We start from the raw sequence: 22,326 nt of genomic DNA on the forward strand, positions 1-22,326 counted from the left end.
CAGACCACCTAAATAAGTAACTGTGATCATTAATAGGCTCCGATTCTGGCAGGTGCGGAAAGGGAAATATAATTTGCATACTTAGCAGGGAGTTACTCAGGTTTTTAGCCAGGTGTGTGCCTATACGTGTCTCTGTCGTCATCCTCCCAACTTTGTCTTAATCCACCGCCTATTTCAACAAAGATTTAAAAGAGGGGTGGTGATCCCAAACATGACTAAGTTTCCACAGGTGCCAGGAGCCGGGAAAGAAGAGGGCAATTATAAATATCCCTAAAAGTATCTTATCACTGAGACCTAGCACCTCTTTAGACACTAGTTAGTGCAAACAGGAGAGAAACCTTAAGAAGTGCCCCAACAAGAGGAAAATCTTAGACGGAGCTTGAAACTTCTCAGGGACCTGAGTCAACCACAAAGCACAACTCTCTCCTTTAGTACTCGAGGAACAACTGTTTTTGTAATTCTGCTATTTATGGATAGGAAAAGGATCATTTCCAAAGCCCCAGATGAGTTCCTCCCTTTCTGCCTGCTTGCTCTTCTCTCTGTCTTTGGACATTTCGATCTCTTTAAAGCTAGCCCACAAAGTGGATACAGCAGATGAGGGTAAACGTGGACATCCCCTCAACGCACAGGAGGACAACACACAAAAAACATGCTCTAACTGATTGCTTCTTTTCACTCCATTAAAAAGTAGTACTGATGCAGCAGCACACATCTATCAAGTACCAAAACTCAAAACGACGCTCCAGAGCCCCCACTTGGCACATTCAAACTCTTCTCCTAAGCCGAGCTGCTCTGAGCAACCGCTGCAGAAACAGCTACTGCTGCCTCCTCCTCCAAAGGGCCTCCAGCCAGCAGCTGGCGGGAGAAGTGAGAGAGGATAAAGCAGCTTTTGCCTTTTTTCCCCAAGCGAGGGAGGATGAGGTCTTAAAAGCAGGTTAGCCTTCTCATCACAAAGCAATGTAAAGCTTTTACTTTACTCAAATTGAGAATAAAACTGATTTTCCGTCGTGCTTTTATCAGAAAAATTTAGGAGACAGAAAAGACACATTGTCTGTTGCCCGTTGGGCAGCCGGGGTGATGCAGGAGCCATGCAAGTCAGGGAAAAAAAACAAACCTCAGAAAAGCTTTGAAGATTTTAAAGTATTTCCCATTCCACACCAGAACTTTATGAAATAAAAAATAAGGAGGAGAAGAACAGCTGAGAGAAAGGGAGAAAGAGACTTCCCCCCGAATTAGCTGTGATAACACGACAGCCAGCCGAATGGCTGAGGGCACTCACCTGGGACATGACCGAGTCTGGGCCAAGTCATTGGGCTGCTCAGCGCAGATCAGGCACTCGAACCTTCGCCTCCGGTACCCTCTACTGACTACAGCACTGATTATTCGAGGACAGTGTTTCTTGACCAAGACTTCTGACAAAAATGACATGAACTTTCCTATAGAGAGTTTCTGTTTTGATAAACAAATGCTTCAGAAAATTCCTAACAAATCTATCCATGATTGCCTCTAACAACATATTCACATGATTCAGCTTGTGCTTTCCCTCCAATTTCAACAAACTGTACGTTTCTCCACACTTCCTCTCCACATTTGTTTGGAGATCTTTTCCTCCTTCACAGTCTTTCAGCCAAGCTACACGTTTAGTTTTCTTCCCTTAACCTTTCTAGTTTCTCAGGACGTGAATACGGAACATATTTACAGCATTGCTCTCCTTTCATGAAATGCAAAGATCTTGCCTGAAAAAAAGCGTACGCAAATTTTAAGAGTGACACATGCACACACAATATTCATGTGTGAGTGACACACATAGCCAAATGAAAAAATCATGTCATCTGTAATTCATACCAAAGACTTCAGGTATCAGAAACCTGCATTCAAAGCAGCTGGTGGTCTCCTATTACCATGCTGGCTGCAGCAAGCTCTTCACATCTCATTAACAACATAATGAAGGCTCAATCAGGGATGCAGTCTATCAAGACTGCCAAATATAGGAATATAGTGGCTAGATTAGAAAGATTAGCTTCTATCAAGGGTTTTTATTGCTTAGTTCTCAAAATTGGTAAAGAGCTAGTCCTGCCACACAAAATATTTTCCAGCGAGCAAACAGCATATAGAGGAGAAGATCAAATCCTCAAAGTGCTATGGCGGTATCACATGAAGAAGCTGGTAGCTGGCAGGTCACCCATGCTACTGTTCTCCACAGGTGGTGCTTAAACCACGGAAGCGACGGCACCATTAAAGTCAGAGCGAGAAGAGTGATTAGGATGGGGACATGCATGCTTACACTGATGACCAAGTGTACTTTGCATAAATAACATAATTAGGGCTCAGCTCAGCAGCTTTATTTCTCATGTATATGGTAATTATGATTTAATAGGGCTTCATAATGTTCCCCCTAATTACTGATTATATCTTTTTATACACTTTTATATATACATATGCATTCAAATATTTTCAAACGGGTGGCACTGATGCACTCGGACGAAATCTGAGAGACAGGAAGATAACAAAAGAAGAAACCAGCCCACAGCGGGAGTCAACATTATTTGATTTATTAAAAAGCAACGGTGAGCAACAGGGCAGCCGTGAGCCTCCCCGCCAGCCACGCAGGGTGAAAGTCAGAGGAAAAAACACCCTCTCAGCCATGGTGGCTGGTAGATCAGCCCACTCTGTCTCATACAACTTTGTCTTTAGCCACTTTTCACATAGTCCTCGGATAAGTTGAAAACTGCTGGTAGCAGGGATGACAACTATTCACTAACGCAAGCTGTCTGCCTGGGGTCTTTAACACCCACAGAAATCAATGGAAACATCTTCTGACCTCAGCCCACGTTAGATTATGCCAACAGCAGAAAGGGAGGCATAAATACAAGGAGTAATAAATGAGCAAACTATTAATTACAAACAACAGTAAGCACAAAACCTCATGAACTGTTTGCTAAATTAGTACTGAGAGCAGTTAGTCGGGCGCCTAACCAATGCAAGACGGTGCATGCAAAGTGATTTCACGCTGTAAAAGCTGCTTACTTTCATGAGGACGTGCAGTAGCATGTCACCACCCCCTTCACAAACATTATTTGAAACTATTGCCCAAAATGACTGCGTGTGAATTTTCATTCAAAACAAAAGCTGAACCAAGTCCGAAATACTACCTAGACTACCGAAGGTAAATTGTATAGAGGCAGTCTGTAAATTACACCCTGCATTTTACCTTTATCTCTGTTATTATTAGACTTTCCTCATTTTAACCCTGGTCAGGACTAGGTGTATAACTTGATTCACGTGGCAAGAAGAGATGACCCAGACTTGGTACAGCCTGGCAATGTGACATGGGAAGGGCAGGGAAACAATCTGCAGACATCAGAAGCACAGAAACACCAAGCAAGAGGATAAATTATTCAACGTGGTACAAAGGGACATAAAAATAAATTACAGAGAGAAATTTTATACAGAAGAATGTATTTCTTGCGAATAGAGTCCATGGTATTTGACTGTGGCAGTCTCCTAAAAGAAATGGTGCCCCGTTTTTAGGAACTTCAAAATCAGAGTGAACACATATCCCAGTGGAGAGGATGTTGGGATGCTGCACTGCCAGGAAAATGGACAGGCTGATCCACCAGATCTCCATCTCTGAAGTGGTGTTTCCACAATAACGCCCTTTTATGATGAAGAATAAGAAGGAAGCACTTTGCAAAGACTCAAACAGGTTTCAGCTTAAATGCCTCTCCAAATTAAAATACTTTGTAGGAAAAAGAGTCAAATGTAGTGTTTATCCCAAGTGTTTTAGTGCCTCAGTCTCATTAAGCCAGTACCTTGCATGCTCTCTTTGTAATGCAAATTTGCTAAAATACTATGCTTTCCCTAAAAAATTCACATAGACACTCTCACACTGCTCAAATACAACTTGTAAGTGGAGCAAAAATATGCTAAATAGTCCTTAATACTTAGGCTCTGCACCTAAGTCTTATCTGCATAAGCAGTTTATGAAAGCAGAAACCTTCTGCTGTTGCTGCAGCCACTGTAGCACAAAGGTGGAAGATTTCCCAAAGCAGCTGATGTAGGCAATTATAAACTGAATTACCACATGCAAAAGCCAAATAAAAAGACTTTGCAGAAGGTTCCTACAGCAGACTTTTTCTAAGAAAGAGAGATCATTACAGAGAGGAGAGAAGATGATACCCTGCATTTAAGGAGGCTAAAAATTGCACATACTGCACCTGCTAGCTGAGTTGCTATTTAACAACTGCCTGCCCAACCACTCAGTACATCCCCACGAAGTTTTCGGTGAACGCTCACCATGCAGCAACACGCATGCTGTTTCCAACTGCTGCATTGGCTAGACTTAATGCCCCCATCCAACAGTAACACACGGAGCCCAACAAGAGAAATAAGGTCATCCTGACGAAGGGCTCCAGCCCAACCAACCCCAGATGCTCTGCACAGTGCAAGATGACTTGGGGTTGTGGGGGGGACCAAGGGGATGGAAAGGTTCCCGTTTCATGATTTACACAAATGTGGCAAACGGCCAAAATTTCACCTTGAGGGTGCGATGTTATGATCCCTCCCTTTTCCAGTGGACTTAGGCGCTGGAACACTAACGAACTTATGGCCAACTAAGATTCACAGTATAAATTACACTCAGATTCACACTCAAATTCATAGAACAAGTCCAGACTGATTTTGAACTAAATCCAAATATACAGAATAAATGCATGAATCTTATAATCTTTTCCTCCTCCCCAGTAGCATCCCCTCCACAGGTACCAACTACTCATTTCCAGAGTTGATCTGTAATTGAGCCATCTCAAATTAAACTCTGAGCAACTGCTCTCAACCTATATTTAGCTTTGAAGACTGCTGCTTCTTTTTCAGACGTGAAGTAGGGCCTGGAAATTGTCTAATTTTTCCAACTATACTAGCTGGCCTGACAGAAAATACTACCTCTTTGATTTACTGGAACTATGGGGCAGAATTCAAGACACCCTTGCCTGCGGTGACAGAAACATCTACACTTGTTTTGCATCGGGATTCACAGCTATGATGCAAAAATGAGCTACAGGACGCATCTTTACAATAAGTTTACTTTATTCCGCATAAGAACTAGCCATCAAAAATCACACTGCACAAGGGCAAAGGATTAGTCCGTGTGTATATAACACATGTACTAGGTAGTTAGGATGCAGCAATTCACCTGGGAATACCTGCTCACAACTCAACTCGACTTTGCAGTAAAGGCGGATGTGAATGCTGAGCATATCCTTCTGCCTCCCTTTCCTTTCACTAATTATATTTGTTTATGAACATTCTGAATATTTTATTCAAAGTTTCAGACAATTAATTTATCCATTTAATGTGCAGAACACGGAGATCATCAACATAGGCTATGTCAACATTGCTTCACACTGCTGCGCAGGGACGCGCTCTGGCCACGTGCCATCTGCCACCCAGGTGTACCTCCCAGCCTGCTCGTCGCCCAATCATCCAAAACACGTTGAGGCTGCGCTACTGTTCATGAACCCAGATGACTTCCCAGAGGAAACCAGAGCCTCGGGGAGATGAAGCACACTCGCATCTTGTTGCAGCCGCATCAAGCCATCATACTGCAGCAAGGGCTCGGGACAGGGAATTGCACCGCAGTGCATCTACCCTGCAGTACAGACATAGCCAAAGTGAATTTGATTTAACAAGAAACTTTTACATGTTTAAAATTATCAGAGTCACTGAAAAAAAATTTTGGGCAGCACCTACAATCAACATAAAACCAAACCAATAATTCAGGAACCATCTTCACACCATACGAAGAAAATACGTACCTGCTCACATGCCTGCAATGATTTTCCAGATGCATTCAAAGAGAACATTTACACCGAGACCGATTAGGTTTTGAACATTCAGTTAATTTGGAAAGTCCTCCACTTTTGAAAAAAAATCCAGCAAAACGTAGACAAGCCACAGCATGAGCAGCCGTGTGCTCTCCTGTCCACCTGCCTCAAGCCCAACTCAGAGGAACATAGCTGGCTACACTAGCTTAGATTCATCTCACTTAATCCTCAGCCCGTCCATTAAAATGGTCAATAACTATGCCAGCTGAGAAATGTCCATCACTGGGATCTCATTTTTACAGGTCATTGGCTAGCCAGACAACAACAGCTTCTAGCCATTACTGACCTCTCTTAGACATGAACCACTGATTTCCTGGAGAAAGACAAGCCGTGAGCCATCCATTTTCTTAATCATAATTAAAAAATAAAAACAAAACCGGTCAACTGTTTCTATATGATTTAGTTTGTACAAAATATAACCATGCAATCATCCAGCTCCATTTCTGAGATGCAAATACTAACATAATAAGAACCTGAATGCATTCTGTTCATCTGCTGAGGCAATGATTACACTATTAAAAGTAGGTGCTGTTAAACACAAATTAGCATCAGAACAGTTTGGAGATCGAGATGTTCTGGTGCATCGACCCTCAAGTCAACTGACAAAACCAATTCAGAAAGGTGTATTTTATGATGGAAAAATTAACTATGATAAAGAAAAGAATAAAATGCCCTTTAAATATGTTTAGTTCTCAGTTTCATTAAGATGCAGAAGAAATTTAAAAAAAAATGCCATCGCCATAAAGTTCAAGCACACGTAAGAAAAAGCAAACCAACCTGCCTGAATAACTGGCTGCCTGCAGTACTGTCTGCCTTATGGCTCTGGCAAAATTGCATTCTTCAGTTGATCAGTCCTGCTCTTACTGCTCTACACAGCGCTATGTGTTACAGATAGATTTGGGGGTTTAAGAAAAATGGAATATAGCAAACCAAAATAGACACCAAAATCTGTATCAAGGGGAAAAAAAACACAACCAGTTATTTTCTCCTTCAAACATTTTAAATATTTGCCATTTGCAAATGACAGAAGATTCTCAGTCAGAGAGACAGACTGCACCATGTCTGACTCCAATAAAGGGTCTCCTGAGAAAGCTTGCCTTGATCTAAAATTCTCATACTCCAATTTCATAATTGAGTCTGCATGGCTCGAAATATGCCCATCAGTTATCATATGACTGCAAACCTACTTGCCAAAGAGATATACGTTCTCAGGCTTCAGAAAAATGCTAGGCTCTCCAGGTTTTCCTGAGGAGCACATGTCCATGACCAATGTCAATGACTCAGACTGCTGGTCTCACCCAGTCTCATGACTCCAGTATCTCTGTGTTACAGTGCTTCCCAGAATTGCTGTCACAGTAACCATCAAGATACACGGAAATTACACAGCAAAACCACAACTGGCCGCACATGTCCAACGTTTCCCCTCTCAGATATTTAGTGAATCGATTTCTTACTCACCAGGCTCTCGGTCCTTAGTGGATATGCACTCTTTTATGGACTCTGTTATGCCAAGACTAGCTGCAGTGGGGAGCGGGCCGAGCAAGGACTCCAGCGCGGGTGGTCTGACAGGAGCTTCATTCCCATTTTTGCATGCTCCGTCTTCATTTGTTTTTAATCTATCCTTCTCAAGAAGTTCATTATAAAAGTCCTTGTTTAAGTGATTAGCTGCTGCTTCCAGTTCCTCATCTTCTGCCTCCTCCTCTCCAAATATGCTGGAGGCATTATCTTCTATAGAATCTGTATAGGGGAACAAAAAAACAACAAATCATTGCACACCATCTGTTACAGAAACTAAATAAATAGGCACTCACTTAAAGAATAAAAGTCTTGAGAGAAAATCTAGAAGAAATACACAATATTTACAATGTACGAATATATGGAGTTTCCAGATGCTCTTTAAATTCATTACCTTGGCTATTAAAACATATTTTTGTGAATACAGTCATTTAAAGTAGAGGTACTGTGTTATCAAAAATATGGCAGGTTTTGCAGTAAGAGCCAACTGCTTACCAAGATAATTATAAATAAAAAAACAGCCAATTCAACCTGCAAAAAACCCCTTCCACATCAACTCATTAGCTAAGGGATCTAGGGACAGAAGGGCCCAGGTGCTGGTCCACTACACTTTTGATGCTGAAAAGGGGCAATCTCAGGTACTACTGCCAAACATACTGTACCGGGAAGGAAAAACAACTGAAGTCATTAATGAACTGTAATTTTAACGAACAAGGCAGGTTAGTTTGAAGGCTGATATTTGTAATAACCAACTGATAATATGTATCCAAAAGCAGAGTGAGTCCCAACATGATAAATACAGATCTTTTACAATACAAGCATATACACGACCACATTTGTTACAATAAAGTCCATACACAGAAGACTGGATCTGAAGCCATTATTATTTAATAGTCACAACACGTTATAGACTTACCATCTTTAGTGAAATTTGCAAATACTCCTTTTGCTTTTGGTCTACTATTTTCTAATTCAATCTCTATTTCATCTTGATAGCTCGATATTTCTCCTGTAACGACGAAATAAAAATAAAACTCAGCGATCACAGATGCAATCCTGCATAAATGAGCGATATGTTACACTGAGCATGACTTATACCTTCAAAATCTTCCAGCTTTTTTGATAACGCCTTCTCAAGCTGAAATGAAAATCAACAAAACAAATTAAACGTGAAACTACTAAAAAAATACCTTTGTACTATTTGTGAGCTATATATTCAAACACACAACCGCACGGTATTTTAAAAGCAATAAGCAGGCTTCGAATCCCAATTCAGCCTACTTCGTAGCATCAAACAGGTAAGACAGACAAGTTTCAAAATACTGACTGATTTCAAGTGTTATCTCAGCAATCTCTGCCTCTCACCTGATACTTCAACAGGAACTTTCATTCTGGCAAACTGCAAATAAAGACCCCGTTCTTCAGACCCTACGATTGTGCCTGTAGATGTGAGCAAGCGCAAGGAAAGCGCTGAACACAGCGCACATGCAAGTGCAGACTGACGTCCTGACCGACAGCACCTGACAGACCCTTGAGGACACCATAAACACAGTAACAGACCTTCAAATGACAGCATCATATTTAGAATATTAAAAACAAAACATGGAAGTATGACAAATGCAAGACATGGCTATGATAGTTACAGAATCTTCTCCTCCGGAGCCAGCTTTAGTTCATGCTTTGCAAATAAATTAAGCCACACACTAAAACTAGTCTCTGTGGTAGCATGTGTTATATACCACAGAATAAAATGAGCAGCCTGACTAAAGTAATTAGGGTATGTGTTTTCATATGTGCAAAAAAAAAAAAAAAAAAAAAGTTATAGGCAATAGCAGTTCTCCCAACTGTGGTATCTTCTTTACAGAAGTGCAAGGTCTCTTAATTAAAAGGCATACACCTTTCCAATTCTGGTCTTTGCTGAGTAGGAGGGAAAGGTGCATACAGCATATAAAAGAAAGCACAGATATTAGGAGAGCTACCAAGATCTACATGCCACAAGCTCAGCTTCATTTGTCACACGAGAGACCCCAGCTTTTTAAAGACCAAAAGATCTGAAGCTTAGCTAAAAGCTCCAAGCACAAGAGAAAGACACAGGCAGCAGGCAAGCGAGCATGAAGGAGAGAAGAGCACTGAGTGTAACTGCACCACCTTGCAAATGGGGGCAGCGTCTGGGCAGAGTTGCTGAGCCCTCATCTACAACACTGCAATAAGCACCAAATGCTGCTATCCTGCAAGAGCCAGAAGCTCGGCTGGTGCCCCTCTACTCAGCCACCAAACATCCTGGATCTGCACTAATAGGAGCAGCAACTCTGTACTCCCCGCAGTGCCGGACTGAAACTGCAGCCATGCTTTGATCCCTGGCCAGGGCATATTTAAAGCTACATTTAGCACATACCTGAAAGAGCATGCCTCTTTAGATGAGCGAGCAAGAATGATACGGAATGAAAACGTCTCAACTTTTACTTACTGGGAAGCCCAGCTAATAAAGCAAGCAAAAATTATCCTTAAGTTTATGGGCATCATAGAAGATAACACTCTTCCTTCTCCTAAGAACCTCCTAATAGATGTAACTAAACCTTATCAGAAGCCGGTTAGTCAGGATTTAGCATTAACTGGTTCCAAAAGGAAAATACAGAAGGGAGGAGAGAGGAGAGAAATATACAGAGGATCCAGCTCAGAACCCACCTGCTGTATCTTCAGTTTTTTTTGACCAGCTGTAAAGGAAGGAGGATCACATTCTTCTTCCAAGTCAATCTTCATAAATTCATCTATGGTTAGCTGACTTGTTGGTGTATCTTCAAATTCTGTCAACCTACCAGAGGGTAGAGTGTATTACCGTAACATCTTTAAGACCTTCTTTAAATGTAACAGAACTTGTCAAACTGCTAGATTACAGAATAAACATGTCATCCTCAGAAACTTTGGCTCAAATACAGCATAGATTAAAACTGAAGTGATACTAATGGTTTCATCTGCTCCTAAGTAAGCATCTTTTCATATCACAAATTAGCCTTTGATTTATTAGATTATGTAAAAAACACTTTTTTGATGAATAAACGCTGAACAGAAATGGGGAAGCCACTAAGGTCAATTATGTGTCGACTGACAAAACTGCGATGAGAGATACAGTTCATTCCTCCTGCCCCGCTGCTTTTGTGATCAACACCAAAAAATACACCAGATTCCCAAACTAAAATGTCTGCCACTAGAGCCTAAGAGTATGCTCAAAAATATCCTTACTATATTAGCACGATTAATTCACACAAAGCGGATGTTAAAGTAGCATATTTTCAACCGGCTGTAAGAAGGACCATAGGACACAAACAGGCAGCAGCGAAATAGGGGGCTCATCTGCACACCGCACAGACAGATTAGATAAATGCATATAATCATACAATAATATAATTTGTCCTTGTTCAGTGTTCACATTTTTAAAGTTGCTACCTATGTGAGAGAGATGACTAGTCCCACAGGGAACTGCCATGAAACCAGCTGAATCTTTCAAAGGGCTGAAACTCAAATGAGACCGCTCTGTCATAATTTCATCCACAAATTTCAGCATTTTGTACAGGTGGTTGAGAACGATCATATCCATTTTACAGCTGGAGAAAACAAGACAAAAGGTTAAGTACAAAGCCAGGTCGGGGAATGTCTGGCAGAATGCTTCTCCGACAGAAAGTGCCCTTTTAATAATATCAACATTTTCCATGGGAAAACTGCAATGATGGGCCTGCAGCTGCTTCGCTGCAATATTCCCATCTTCCAGAGGAAGCCAAGCTGACAAGAGCTCCCATCTGTAAAGCCAGGAAACTAAGAGACTGTGATTCAGTACTCCCAATGCAGAATTTCTCTCCCCCCAAAACAGTCACAGTTTGCTCTTTTGCCTCTGATTGCAAAAAAAATCCTTCCAAAGTAGGAATTTTCTCTAGGATGGAAATTCAGTTCCCAACAAACTCCAAGGCCAAGAGCACCTGATCTCACTCTCTCCCTAAATCACTATCAGTACCTGTATTATTTATCTACCTCCTCAAATGAGAGGGGGTCCTCACCTTATAAACAGAAATCAACCTAAATAGAAAAGAGAGACAAAGTGGGGAAAGAAAGCATCTTCTCCATTTTATAAGCTTGGGAACAAGACAAGACAAAAGGACATCGGCGTGACGTAACATCCGCACGCTTCGCTTACAGGCACCTTGCTCCCAGAGCAAAGCCCACAAGCCAAGGGCACGTCTCCTGTTACGAAATGCACGGGGGGAGTCTGACAAAAAAACAGGAGCAAGCGGCATCCTGAGCACGTGCACAGCTGTGCCAGCTGACACTAGCACTGCCGAGGAGAAGGGAGTATCCGAAATCTAGTCTCTCTTCTGGAGTCTTCTGCAGTCTGCGTCTCCACAAAGCACCAAATTCAACAGGTACTTGAGAGCGACTGACAGCCCAGAACTTCCTCCTTGACGTGATTGCCAAAATGTTCCCGTAGAGTATTGCCGACCAGCTCCCTCCTCTTCTCTTTCAAATCAAAGTCAGCAGGAGAGGAGGATGCTGTTGGCAGTGGGAGCATCCAGCTTTTAATTAACAGACTAGAAATCCTTCTCAGCATAATGGGCTTCCAGCGTGCATTACCCATCTTCCAGGAGAGAGCCTCATCCACCAGGCTGGAGGCAGAACTTGGCTAGGGCACCGTTACTATTATTTTAATTCAAGATTCATTCAATGCCAAATCCATACATCATTTTAGAAGCACGGAGCTTTCCAGCCATTACCATTTAACTACACAGTCATCTGTCTCTTCATGTGATCCCCCTTCAACTGTATGAACCACATATTTGCAGGTTGTCCTACTTCAACAAGATGGTTGAGACCACCCCACCTCACCCAGCTGGAACATTATCTTCGCTTCCGCTGTCAGAAGCCAACGCACGCTTTGGCACAGACCCCTTGCGTCTTTATGCACGCATGCTCCGAGTCTGAGATGGACGCCCTGACACCCAGCCCAGCCAAAATGGCAACACTTGTAGGCGTGCAGAGCAACTGAGAAGATGTCAGTGGCAAAAATAGTCATTTATGAAGGAAGGTAGGGGACGAGATCACCATGCCTGGATTTCAGCCCCCTCAACCCACGCACATCTCCTGTCAGCCACCAGAGGCTCAGTCCGTGCTCCCTGCCCGATCCATCTTGTCGCATGACTTGTATCACCCACCCTGCACCCACCAGGCGTCACCCAACCTGCACCACCACACATCACCCACCCTGGCCTACCAGATGTCACCCCAAGGGCGAGCCACCTTGCAGGCAGATTGCATGAGCCTCAACTCAGGCTCCAGCTTCAGCCCTGAGCTAAAACGGCAGCACAGGTATATTCTAGCGCCTGCAGCCTATCTGCACTAGGACAGCACAGATCTGCCTGGTCTTTGCTGGCTGCGCCGGAGGGCGAGCGCAAACCCACAGCTTGACATGGTTTGAGCCACCCGACCCAGCCGCCAGGGTCCCTCCCAGGCCCAGGTGCTCCCCCGCCGCGGTCCTGATCCAAGCCCAACTGCGGCCAAGGGCGGGCAGTCTGGCCGTGAGCACTGCCCGCACAACGGTACAGGGGTACAGACGCAGGACCCCCAGTGCCTAGCCGCAAGTTACGGAGAGGCGCACCATCTCTTAATTTCTGGCCGGCTTTCACCGCAGTGCTAGCTGTCCTCCTGAAACCAAGAGCCACACCTGACTCTCAGCTGCACAGCTTGAAAATCATTCAGCTAAATTCACTCATTAGACATCTCGGTTAGCAACAGCGCCCTAAGCCACGATGAGGATGAGAGCTTGTTAAACACAGACCGGACACAGCCACACGCAGTCCCTGCTCTGCAGAGGTGACCGCCAAAGGTCCCCAGGTCCTACAGCCGGTCTCACAGAAGCAAACGTGTACAGACATCGGGGGACCGAGCCCCAGATCTGGTGTTAAGCACAGTGCCTCCCTACGTGCTGCAGGAGCGAGATCCGCTCGCACAACATTTTCTCCTTTCAATCGATATAAATAAATACCTGCGCTTGCCAACCACCTGTCTGCCTCAACGTTTTACATTGGCTCATATCCTGTCTACATATTTCTCAACATTTCTTTAATTTTACCCCGTGTTTGGACACATGCCACCAAGGCAACACACCGATGCACGCCGCGGTCTACGCTGCATAAAACAAGGTAACGTTAGTTTGGCAGCTAACAAAAACTGACGCAACCTTAATTATAAGCATGATAATTTCAGGGGCAAGGGAGCGCCCTCACGAAGGAAAAATAGCTACGGGCTATTCTTTAAGTTCCACATACAAACGATATCCAAGTTCATTTTGTACTTTTGTTAATCTAAACATATCTAATAAAAGTAGCCATTTTAAGTCATGCATAGAAGGAGGAAAATAAACAGATATACAAATTAAGATATTATTTCTTTGGCACTAATTCAGAAGGGCTCTAAAAACTGAAAATTGGCAGACAAGTATTTTCTATTTATAGCTGAAGCAGGGGCAATCACTGCAGCTCAGGCTAAGATTCAACTTCCAGTATAAACGCGCCTCTTACAGTTTCTCACAGGCTCTTTCAAGCAAACTCCTTTGGGAGAAAAGTTTTTCCAGAGCTTGGTGTCATCTGCCTCTAACCCCAACCCTTTTTTTCAGAGAAAAATTTCCACGGCTTTTGTTCAATCAGTCTGTAATAGATAAAGCACTTTTGTGCCCAGAACAGCAAACCGACTCCATTCACACTTAATTTAGCTCCCAATAAGGGAAAATGGGTCAGTCATTTTGAAGTTAGGAGCAATGTTTTTTTCATTTTGTTTCGATTCAGGGATCCTGTCCAGTGGAGACTTCTGTACCCAGCCTACAGCTAAGAAGAAAAAGATTCCCACGTGGGGCTGGCTGCTCGGCTTTCAGGCTTTCTCGCAGCTCTGGTGTGGCGGGGCGCAACGAAGCCCTGAACTGTGCAAGGGCCTCCAGAGTCCAGCCCGAATGCTTCGGGAGGCCCAGAAGACCTCCAGGCAGGGACAGAGCAGAAAAAGCCACACTGGCCACCCCTCCCTGTTCAAAGGGGAGGAAGAGCAAGCGAAACCGCCAGCCAAGCCTGGTCAGCCACACATCATGTCACTACCCGCCTCTAAATACAGAAGCGACATCCAGTTCTAGGAAGCAGACAGCTTAAAAACAGGTATCTTGCGCTCGACCTCTATTATCTACGTAATCTTAACTGTCATATTAATTACAAGCATTTTTCTTAAATAGATCAGCCGCTTTGACAACTCCAGCATTTGCAGGCTCTGGAAAAGTAATGAACTGATTTGTATCTTACCGAAGTGTCACAATATTTCACTGTATCCCCATTGTCTTAACAGGATGTTCATCGCTGTTGTCTACGGTTCTCACCAGTGCACTCACGAATACGAGACGCGTTCAGATTTCACCCTGATGTGGTAAACTTTAAGCAGCCGTTATTTATCATACTATAACTGTAACCATCTATTGCATCAGCCTTCTCTCCCCTTGTTTTTTTTCCCATGCCTGACGTTGCTTATGCGTGAACTATTTATGGACGTATGCAAAAGCATACCCTAACAGTGACACTTCATACAGAATATATGTCAGAACTAGTTACTTAATATTCCCTACATGATATAAAAAATATTTTAGGTATTCACTGCTACAAAAATAAACAGAAGTGTAATCTCCTTATAGATAATCATTGTATGTATCTAGAACTTGATTTATACTTATACAAAAAAGGGACTTTTAAACACTGCATCGGCAAGTATCTCAATATTAAAGGTAAGCACAACATCAGAAGTGATCTATTTACTACAGTTGTATGATTTACAATTCATCACCTCAGCTTCACCTGTGCTAAATTACACTGTTCCTAGCCCAAAGCAACTGCAAAGAGAAATATTTTCACTGAAACAACTTTCATGGTGTGTTACACTGACACATTTCACCTCTCTTCTGCAATGGGCTAAGAGCACGCACGCACAGCCATTTACCAGAAATTAATTGGTGACTGATAACTTATTGTGCTCACTTGCTGGCAACTCTCTGCGGTTTCTGTGAGTATTAAAGAACAGACACCTTAAAAGATTTATTCCTGTACCAATGAAAAGTGCCTTTAAGAATTAGTTGTTTTTACTTGCTTACTTCAAAACAGAGACTTAAAATTATCATGAACTTGTTACCTTAAAGTTCTGCAAGCACTTTCGCAGACGGTTAACTCCGGTTAACATTTATGCAGCTGGTTAGCCCACTAATAACCTCACTGACAGATCTTCCTCGGCATCCCTGAAATCTGACAGTCGAAAGCTTTTTCTGAATTTTTTGTTCCAGTTCTTCCCCCCCTCAATCAAGTGTTTGCACCATACTAACGAAACAAAATGTTTTAGCATTCCTTAAAATTTGGTTTCCTTAGCACGGCTGCTCCACTGTGGCATGTCAAAACACTATGATCTCCTGGAAAAGAAAAATAGCCTGCTGCTTAATTTCTTAACAGAACCACTCAGATGAGGAAAGTCAAAAAAAAACAGAAACCTGTTTGCATGACCTAAGCCTGAGTTAGTGCTAATAAATTAATTACTGTATCAAAAGTAACAGACAAAGTAATTTTGAAATGACAGTTTTAAAGAAGTACGAAGTACCGAAATATATGAGGAAAGTAATTATATCTTAGCTTACTAGCTGTATAGAAGCAGGATTTAGACAGTAACATTGCCCGTGAATTGGATTCTTCAAAAATAAAGCCTTTTTTCATTAAAACAGACAATCCAACTTGCAGAGATACGTACCTGCAACTCGCACGGATCAAGTTGACTTTTAACCCACTATACCAGAAAGATTTGTAGAAATCATTTAGAAGCCACTTTAAATTATTTAACGGGAGACATCAAACATTTCTCAATTTCATTTCTCTGTTTACCAGAGCAGCGGTCAGTGCAGAAGCTCCGTGGCTGCTAACCTGCGATCAGAGTGCAAACCACCAGCAGCTCCTTTGCACGGTTTAACCTGCCCACTTTTCTCTCAATACAGCGCTTTAACCAAACGCGCTTGTTCGACGCTGCCTTCCTGCACGTCCTCCACCTTCGTCCACGCTCAAACAGCTTAAGCAAATGCCTCTCACTTAATTCATGAGATACCTTTCACGGGGTTTGGGCACGGATTTCACTGGCATCGCAGCAGAACATACGCTTCTGCACGCCTCCCCTTTCAGTGGCCTGACCTCGATACGGCTTCGGTACTCCCGGACTCCCGACCCCGCAGCCACCCCGCAGCCACGCGCCTCCCCGCCATCGTCCCTTCGGCCCCGAGGCTGCACTCACACGTCAAACCGCTCCTCTCCTCGCCTGCGGTTGCCGAAGTCTACCCAGGCGGAGACTGTGCTAGCATTTTTGGGCACAAAGTTTACGTGAGCTACATATTGCTGCAATGAAAATAAGACAAGCTGCAGGCAATACATTTCTCTCTATGCCGGAATCTTTAATTTTTTTTTTCCAGAAAATTACCGGTGCAGTCACTGAAAGAGCTACGGTGGGGTCCACGGGATATCAGCAAAGGACCCTTCCTAGGAAAATCCCTGTAGTATCTTCACCCAGCTGGGTGACTGGAGTTACTGCGTAAGGAAGTCTTGCCCTCCTTCACCAAAAATACTCTTTTGCTGTGAGGAGGAACACTCACCTCAAAAATAAACGTTACGTGCTTTAAACCAATTCTGGCCCTTCCTTTCAATTCCTTCTAAATGAAGCTTTACCCCTACTGAAAGTTATTCCTTCTGAAGTTCATCATACATAGGTTTTCTAACAGAGAGCACTTTACGGAACTTAGAAGAAATATGTTTATGTAAAAAGCAGTTCAATTTAAAGATAAAGAGAGCAAGTCAGAGAAGTAAAATGCAAGCATTAACAAAGATAAGCTGATTTTTCCATTTATAGAAATTTCTATTGAAGAAGTGCCTAAGATCTTCAAACAGGTATAAGGGCCACACATTATTAGATAACGCACAACGGACAAATATCACAAAAATAATTTCCACTGCGGATAAGGTATTGTTAAGGATGCAGAAAAAGCATGCAAGAGGTGACAGATGAAGGAGCAGAATATACCAAGGTGGAAAAGGCAGTAGCAAAGACAGGTGCGTTAAACAGGCACAAGCGTGGGGATTAAACTAAATAAAAGGGTTAGGTTTATTGAAAGTTAATTTCTGCTATCTCCACAGATGATTACATAGAAAATAACAATTTGACTAATTAGTTAATATTTGTACAGTGCTTTGAATATATAAAGTGATATATAAGTTAATATCCTTTCAATTAGACTGGAAATGAGATAGATAGAATTATCAGTGCATTTATTAATATTTAACACGTTCTCTCTCAACAACAGCAACAAGCTTTACATTTTAATCGTGCGCTTCAAAACATAAAGCTAAAAGGCCCTGTGAAACAATGACGTTTTCCTACCACTTCCCCACCAAAAAAGCACGCATACAAAAACGAAACACCCACGGCTTTTTAGCCAAACAGGTAGTTAAATTAAGAACTCCTGATTCAAGGATGGGGCACAGGGTCCGCGTGCCGCTTCCAGGCTGTGTCGCGGTCTCCTTCCAAAGCAGAGGCCCTTTATGCCCAGGCCGTTCATTTTGTAAGCTGAAGGTTTTAAGTTACACCAGGTTTTTGCAGACGCCGTCCTAAGAGCTGCCCTCCACTTTCACCCAACCACACCAAGCCCTTCCCCAACACACAAAGCTACAGCAGCTCTTCACAAATCCCAGTAACAGCAGCAATGACTTAAAGGAAATAAACCTGCAATCAAATTGAGAAGCACAGGGATTTTTAAGAATGTGAAAGAAGTGCTTATTAATTTAGACAACTTCTACTCAATCGCACACTGAGAGGATTGCTTGAAAGAAGAGGAAAAAACCTTGGGTGCAAAACTGTTATTCAAAGGGATTTTTTTTTTTATTTGCCTTGGTTAAATACTATATAAAGTGCTCTTATTTGAAAAACATCAATCAAATTTATAGATTCGTGATAAATACAGTTGTAATTATAGCTGCCTGAAAATAATTCAGCTGTCACGTTTACCCTGTCAAAGTAAATAACGCTGTCATTTTAGTTGATGTGTGTGACTTGAGTAAACATTTCAAAGCATGAATTTTGAAGTAAGATTTCTTCGCTTGAAACAATTGCTCAAATTAATTTGCCTTCCAACTCTAATTTATTATGCTTATTTTTTTTTTCAGTAAGAACAAATTCTTTCACTACTTAACCAGAGCTTCTTGAAGTAGATTATGGATGCATAAATCATTAACTATATAAAATGCACATTAAAAAACATGACCTGTTGATCAGAGAAAAAAAGTGGTGTTTGTACTGATACTCCCTTGCTGTTATAGTACCCTGCAACACTTCAAACGTTAATTTAAATCTATCCCTATACTGCCCATGCAAGGTAGGGAAATATTATTACTCCTGTTCCACAAAGGAGGATCTGGAGCCCAAACATTTTTCACAATTTAGAAGAGAACATTATTAACAAGTATTAGATTCAGCTGGATGTGCTCAGGCTGATGTCAGTGAGATGGCAAAAAGAGAAACAACATGGAAGCTCTCTAAAGACAAATCTTGGTGGAACAAAGTTCAGAATATATGGGTGGTAAAAAAATTCATACTGGGGGTAAGAGAAGGCATGGTATTTCAGTTAGGTCATTTTTCACTGAGCCTGGCAGGAAAGAGAGAGTTATAACTTTTCAAATCTAAAGTAAATTGCGTGATTTTTATTACGGCTTCCTTCATAAAAAGGTGGAAAATATTAGTAGATCTTTAAAAAAAAGCACACCGAAGGTACATGGGAAATTCCCCTTTTCACGTTCACGTTCTGATGATAATGTGACTTCTGACCCCTTCAGGGAAGTTATCATTAGACTCGTTATGCTGTCGTCTATCTACTAGCAGAGCAACACTATTGGAAAAGACCATTTTATCACAATAATTTTTAGATGTTCTGTTCAATCACAGCTGTAGAACAGGCCTTCTCAAGACTAGTATTCCAGATTAGTGAAAAAAATCCCATCATGTACCCTCAGCTCTGAGAATCAATTTTTTTCTGAATACCCAACAAGGCTGTTGACATTTCTGACATAAAGGTTTTTTGCCTTAAACGCTTCACCTGTTAAACGGACACAATGCTTCCTATTCTGCTAAGCCTTTGAGGCCTTACATAACAGGTAGATGTTGTTACTTAAAATGGCCAGCTAAACACATTGTACTATTTTATTTTTGGCACTTCTGAAAAGGACAGGAATCTATTTTTCTCTGATACACGTTCGTTTTGGACTACTCTGCTTTTCGGTACTGTAAACGAAAGATAAAAGCAATAAAACTCCACTGACCTTTTCCTTAACGTAGACTCACAAACCTTGACCACTCTGATGACCTCTTTAACGGTGCGTCGGAAATCGTGCATTCTCGCCGCCACCAGCAGAGCTAGAGAAGAAGCAGGGAAAGTCAATGTTAAAAAGAGGAAAACTTCCTGAAGAAAGGCAGAAAACCCTGAGATAACTGTACCCCATCTCTGTCCCTACCTTCCGTTAAAGAACAGCAAATGCTCTGTGTTCAGCTGCCTACCTGAACACAGGTGATTTAACTTGCCTATACACACTTTGCTTCCACCCGGTAAAATTAAGGTGATCGCAAACTGTACCCTGGAAAACCCTGCGCTTTAGCTCACCTTGGAAACGCTGGTGAGCACAACGCTGTATTGTACTCAAATACAGCACAAGAATATATGACGCTACACACATTTTCAAAGCTACCACCTTTTTAGCAGAATTTGCTAGACTTGAATAAAAATCTCCACTTAACGCTGGCGAGGCTGGAAGTGAAACACTGAATCTGCTTAAGCTGTTACCCTCACTTCTGTCACTGCTATCGCTGCTCTGCCAGCGCCCAGGCACGCTCGTGCGATACCGCTACACACCGCAATACCTATTTTAATAGTGTGTTTACATTGGCATTTTGATTCAGAGCAATAACAGAGTTTTGAAGCAAACCCTTCACCAGCCCCGTCCACCATCCATCACGCACGGCTCGGTGCAGGTGTCTCGTTTTACGGTGCATAGTTTTAAGCGTGCCAAAGCGATTCCCTTCCGAGGAAGCCAAGCCCGAGCCCCTCTCCAGGTGCGCAGCTCCAGCGCTCCAGCTCCTCACGGCAGCAGCAGGGTCGCAGCCAGCGGCTGCTCCTTCCGACAGCTCCCACCATCGCGGGCTGCGGACGTTCAGGCCGGGGGACCAAACTAAACCCATTCCAGAGTCAACCCCGTGAACTGTGTACGTGGGGTGGAGGGATGTAGGGGACTCGGCAGCAGCTGCTTCAGCCTATTGAATCAGATTCTTCTGAATCAAATTATTTGCTCGTGTGGATATAGCCTAAATAGTGAATCGAAGATATGGCTGGTTCGCCACAGAGGCCGTACTCGAATTTGGAGCGATGTGCAATGAGCAAGCGTTAGTAACCGGAGGAGGCCAGAAGGCTGCACAGCCCTGGGCAAGTTGCCTAAGGTTTATACACCATTTTTCATTCAAGTATGCACATATAAGATCCTTGAAATAAAATGAAGCACATACGTGCACTATGTGACTACATACGCTTTCTGTTACACTGACCTCACAGCTTGGTACGGACTACCTTTTAATCTAGCCCTCCCAAACTAGTGGATTTTTTATAAGCTTCATGGCTTAACCTTGGAAAGAGATGAAGGAGAGGGCATTAACCTCAAAAATTTGTTTAGAGAGGGCATTTCTCGCACAAAGATGCAGTGTAAGACACACATCGAAGTGTTTGCAATCATGGGATAGTTTCAGCTGAGATAACCTAAGGAGAAAAGAGTAGGAGGGCTCAGGAGATATGTTTATTAAACCAATTGATAGAGTCAGAAAAAGCAGAGAAGTTTTCAAGCAGGCAGACTCATACAGACAAGGCAAAAGAGGAAAGAGGAAGCAGAACGCTTGCATCATGCACAAGTTAGAGGGAACTGGTAACTCCGCACGAGAAACCATATGGATGGGGGAACAGGAGCAGCAACCTTGTCAGCGAAAATGTAACATAGCAAAAGATACCAGAAGACCTCCAGGCCAGATGAAGGGGCAAAGGAGGACAAGGGGATGAGAAAGAGCGTCTTAGCAGCAAGCGCCTGCAGAGACGGCAGGCAAGAGGAGCGCCGGGGAGGACATTAGCAGATCCAAAATGCCAGATACAGAGGATCTGAACAAGACCTGCAGCAGTTTGAGCTTCAGAAGCTCTTCAGATGAAGAGCTGGATGATCTGTAGGGGCCCCACGAAACCCAGAGAATAAGGCACCACCTAGCAAATGAAAAAGTTTGCATCTGTACCCAACCCCAAGCTCTTCCATCCAGCAGAGCAGGCAGCTTCCTTGTGGGGGAAGCGCTGTCCCGGGATTTCACATACCTGCTCCACAAAGGCCGGAGGGCCTGCGGCCGGTGTGCATCCAGTCTCTCTTCATTCGCTGTAACAGCCTGAGGGCCGTCATGGACACCTCGTGGTTCTTATCCCCAAATTCAAGCATGTGTGCAAAACGAGGGATGTACAAACATGGATCTGCAACAGAATGTAACACAATTATTTCTAATCCTGAGCTTTCTGAAATTTCTGAAACACGTGGCTTGAGCAGCAGCACCGCCGGCATGTCATGGCCGGCTCACTACATGTCGCGTGGACAAAAAGCAACACTGTGCTGCTGGGGCCAGATCTTCTGGTTCTAATCTTTAGAAATACCTTTTTCGTGAGGGTGCAGCTAAAATAAAATACTTTCTTGCTTTACAGATAGAAGCTTTTAAAGCCCTGCACACTGTTTTTTTCACAGGTTTTTCAGGGTCCAAAGCTGCAAATGCTGAATCCAAC

General features: G+C 42.9%; 1 protein-coding gene and 1 long non-coding RNA gene across 3 annotated transcripts in view; one reads left to right on the plus strand and one right to left on the minus strand.

Annotated features, from left to right (window-relative positions):
* BRF1 (BRF1 general transcription factor IIIB subunit) overlaps positions 1-22,326 on the minus strand; it is a 176,851-nt gene that overhangs the window by 66,690 nt on the left and 87,835 nt on the right. For both annotated transcript variants that reach the window (XM_068947305.1, XM_068947304.1), the window contains exons 6-11: positions 21,874-22,023; positions 19,799-19,892; positions 10,083-10,209; positions 8,496-8,535; positions 8,314-8,406; positions 7,341-7,619 (exon numbers count right to left, since the gene is read on the minus strand). In XM_068947305.1, the coding sequence (XP_068803406.1) occupies positions 7,341-7,619; positions 8,314-8,406; positions 8,496-8,535; positions 10,083-10,209; positions 19,799-19,892; positions 21,874-22,023 (783 nt within the window). The remainder of the gene's footprint in view (positions 1-7,340; positions 7,620-8,313; positions 8,407-8,495; positions 8,536-10,082; positions 10,210-19,798; positions 19,893-21,873; positions 22,024-22,326) is intronic.
* LOC138067540 (uncharacterized) lies at positions 13,475-16,850 on the plus strand. Its single transcript, XR_011141686.1, has 3 exons — positions 13,475-14,581; positions 14,766-14,843; positions 16,334-16,850. It is a non-coding gene; the product is annotated as an uncharacterized lncRNA (long non-coding RNA).

Source organism: Struthio camelus, chromosome 5, assembly GCF_040807025.1.
Source record: "Struthio camelus isolate bStrCam1 chromosome 5, bStrCam1.hap1, whole genome shotgun sequence".
Taxonomy (NCBI): domain Eukaryota; kingdom Metazoa; phylum Chordata; class Aves; order Struthioniformes; family Struthionidae; genus Struthio; species Struthio camelus.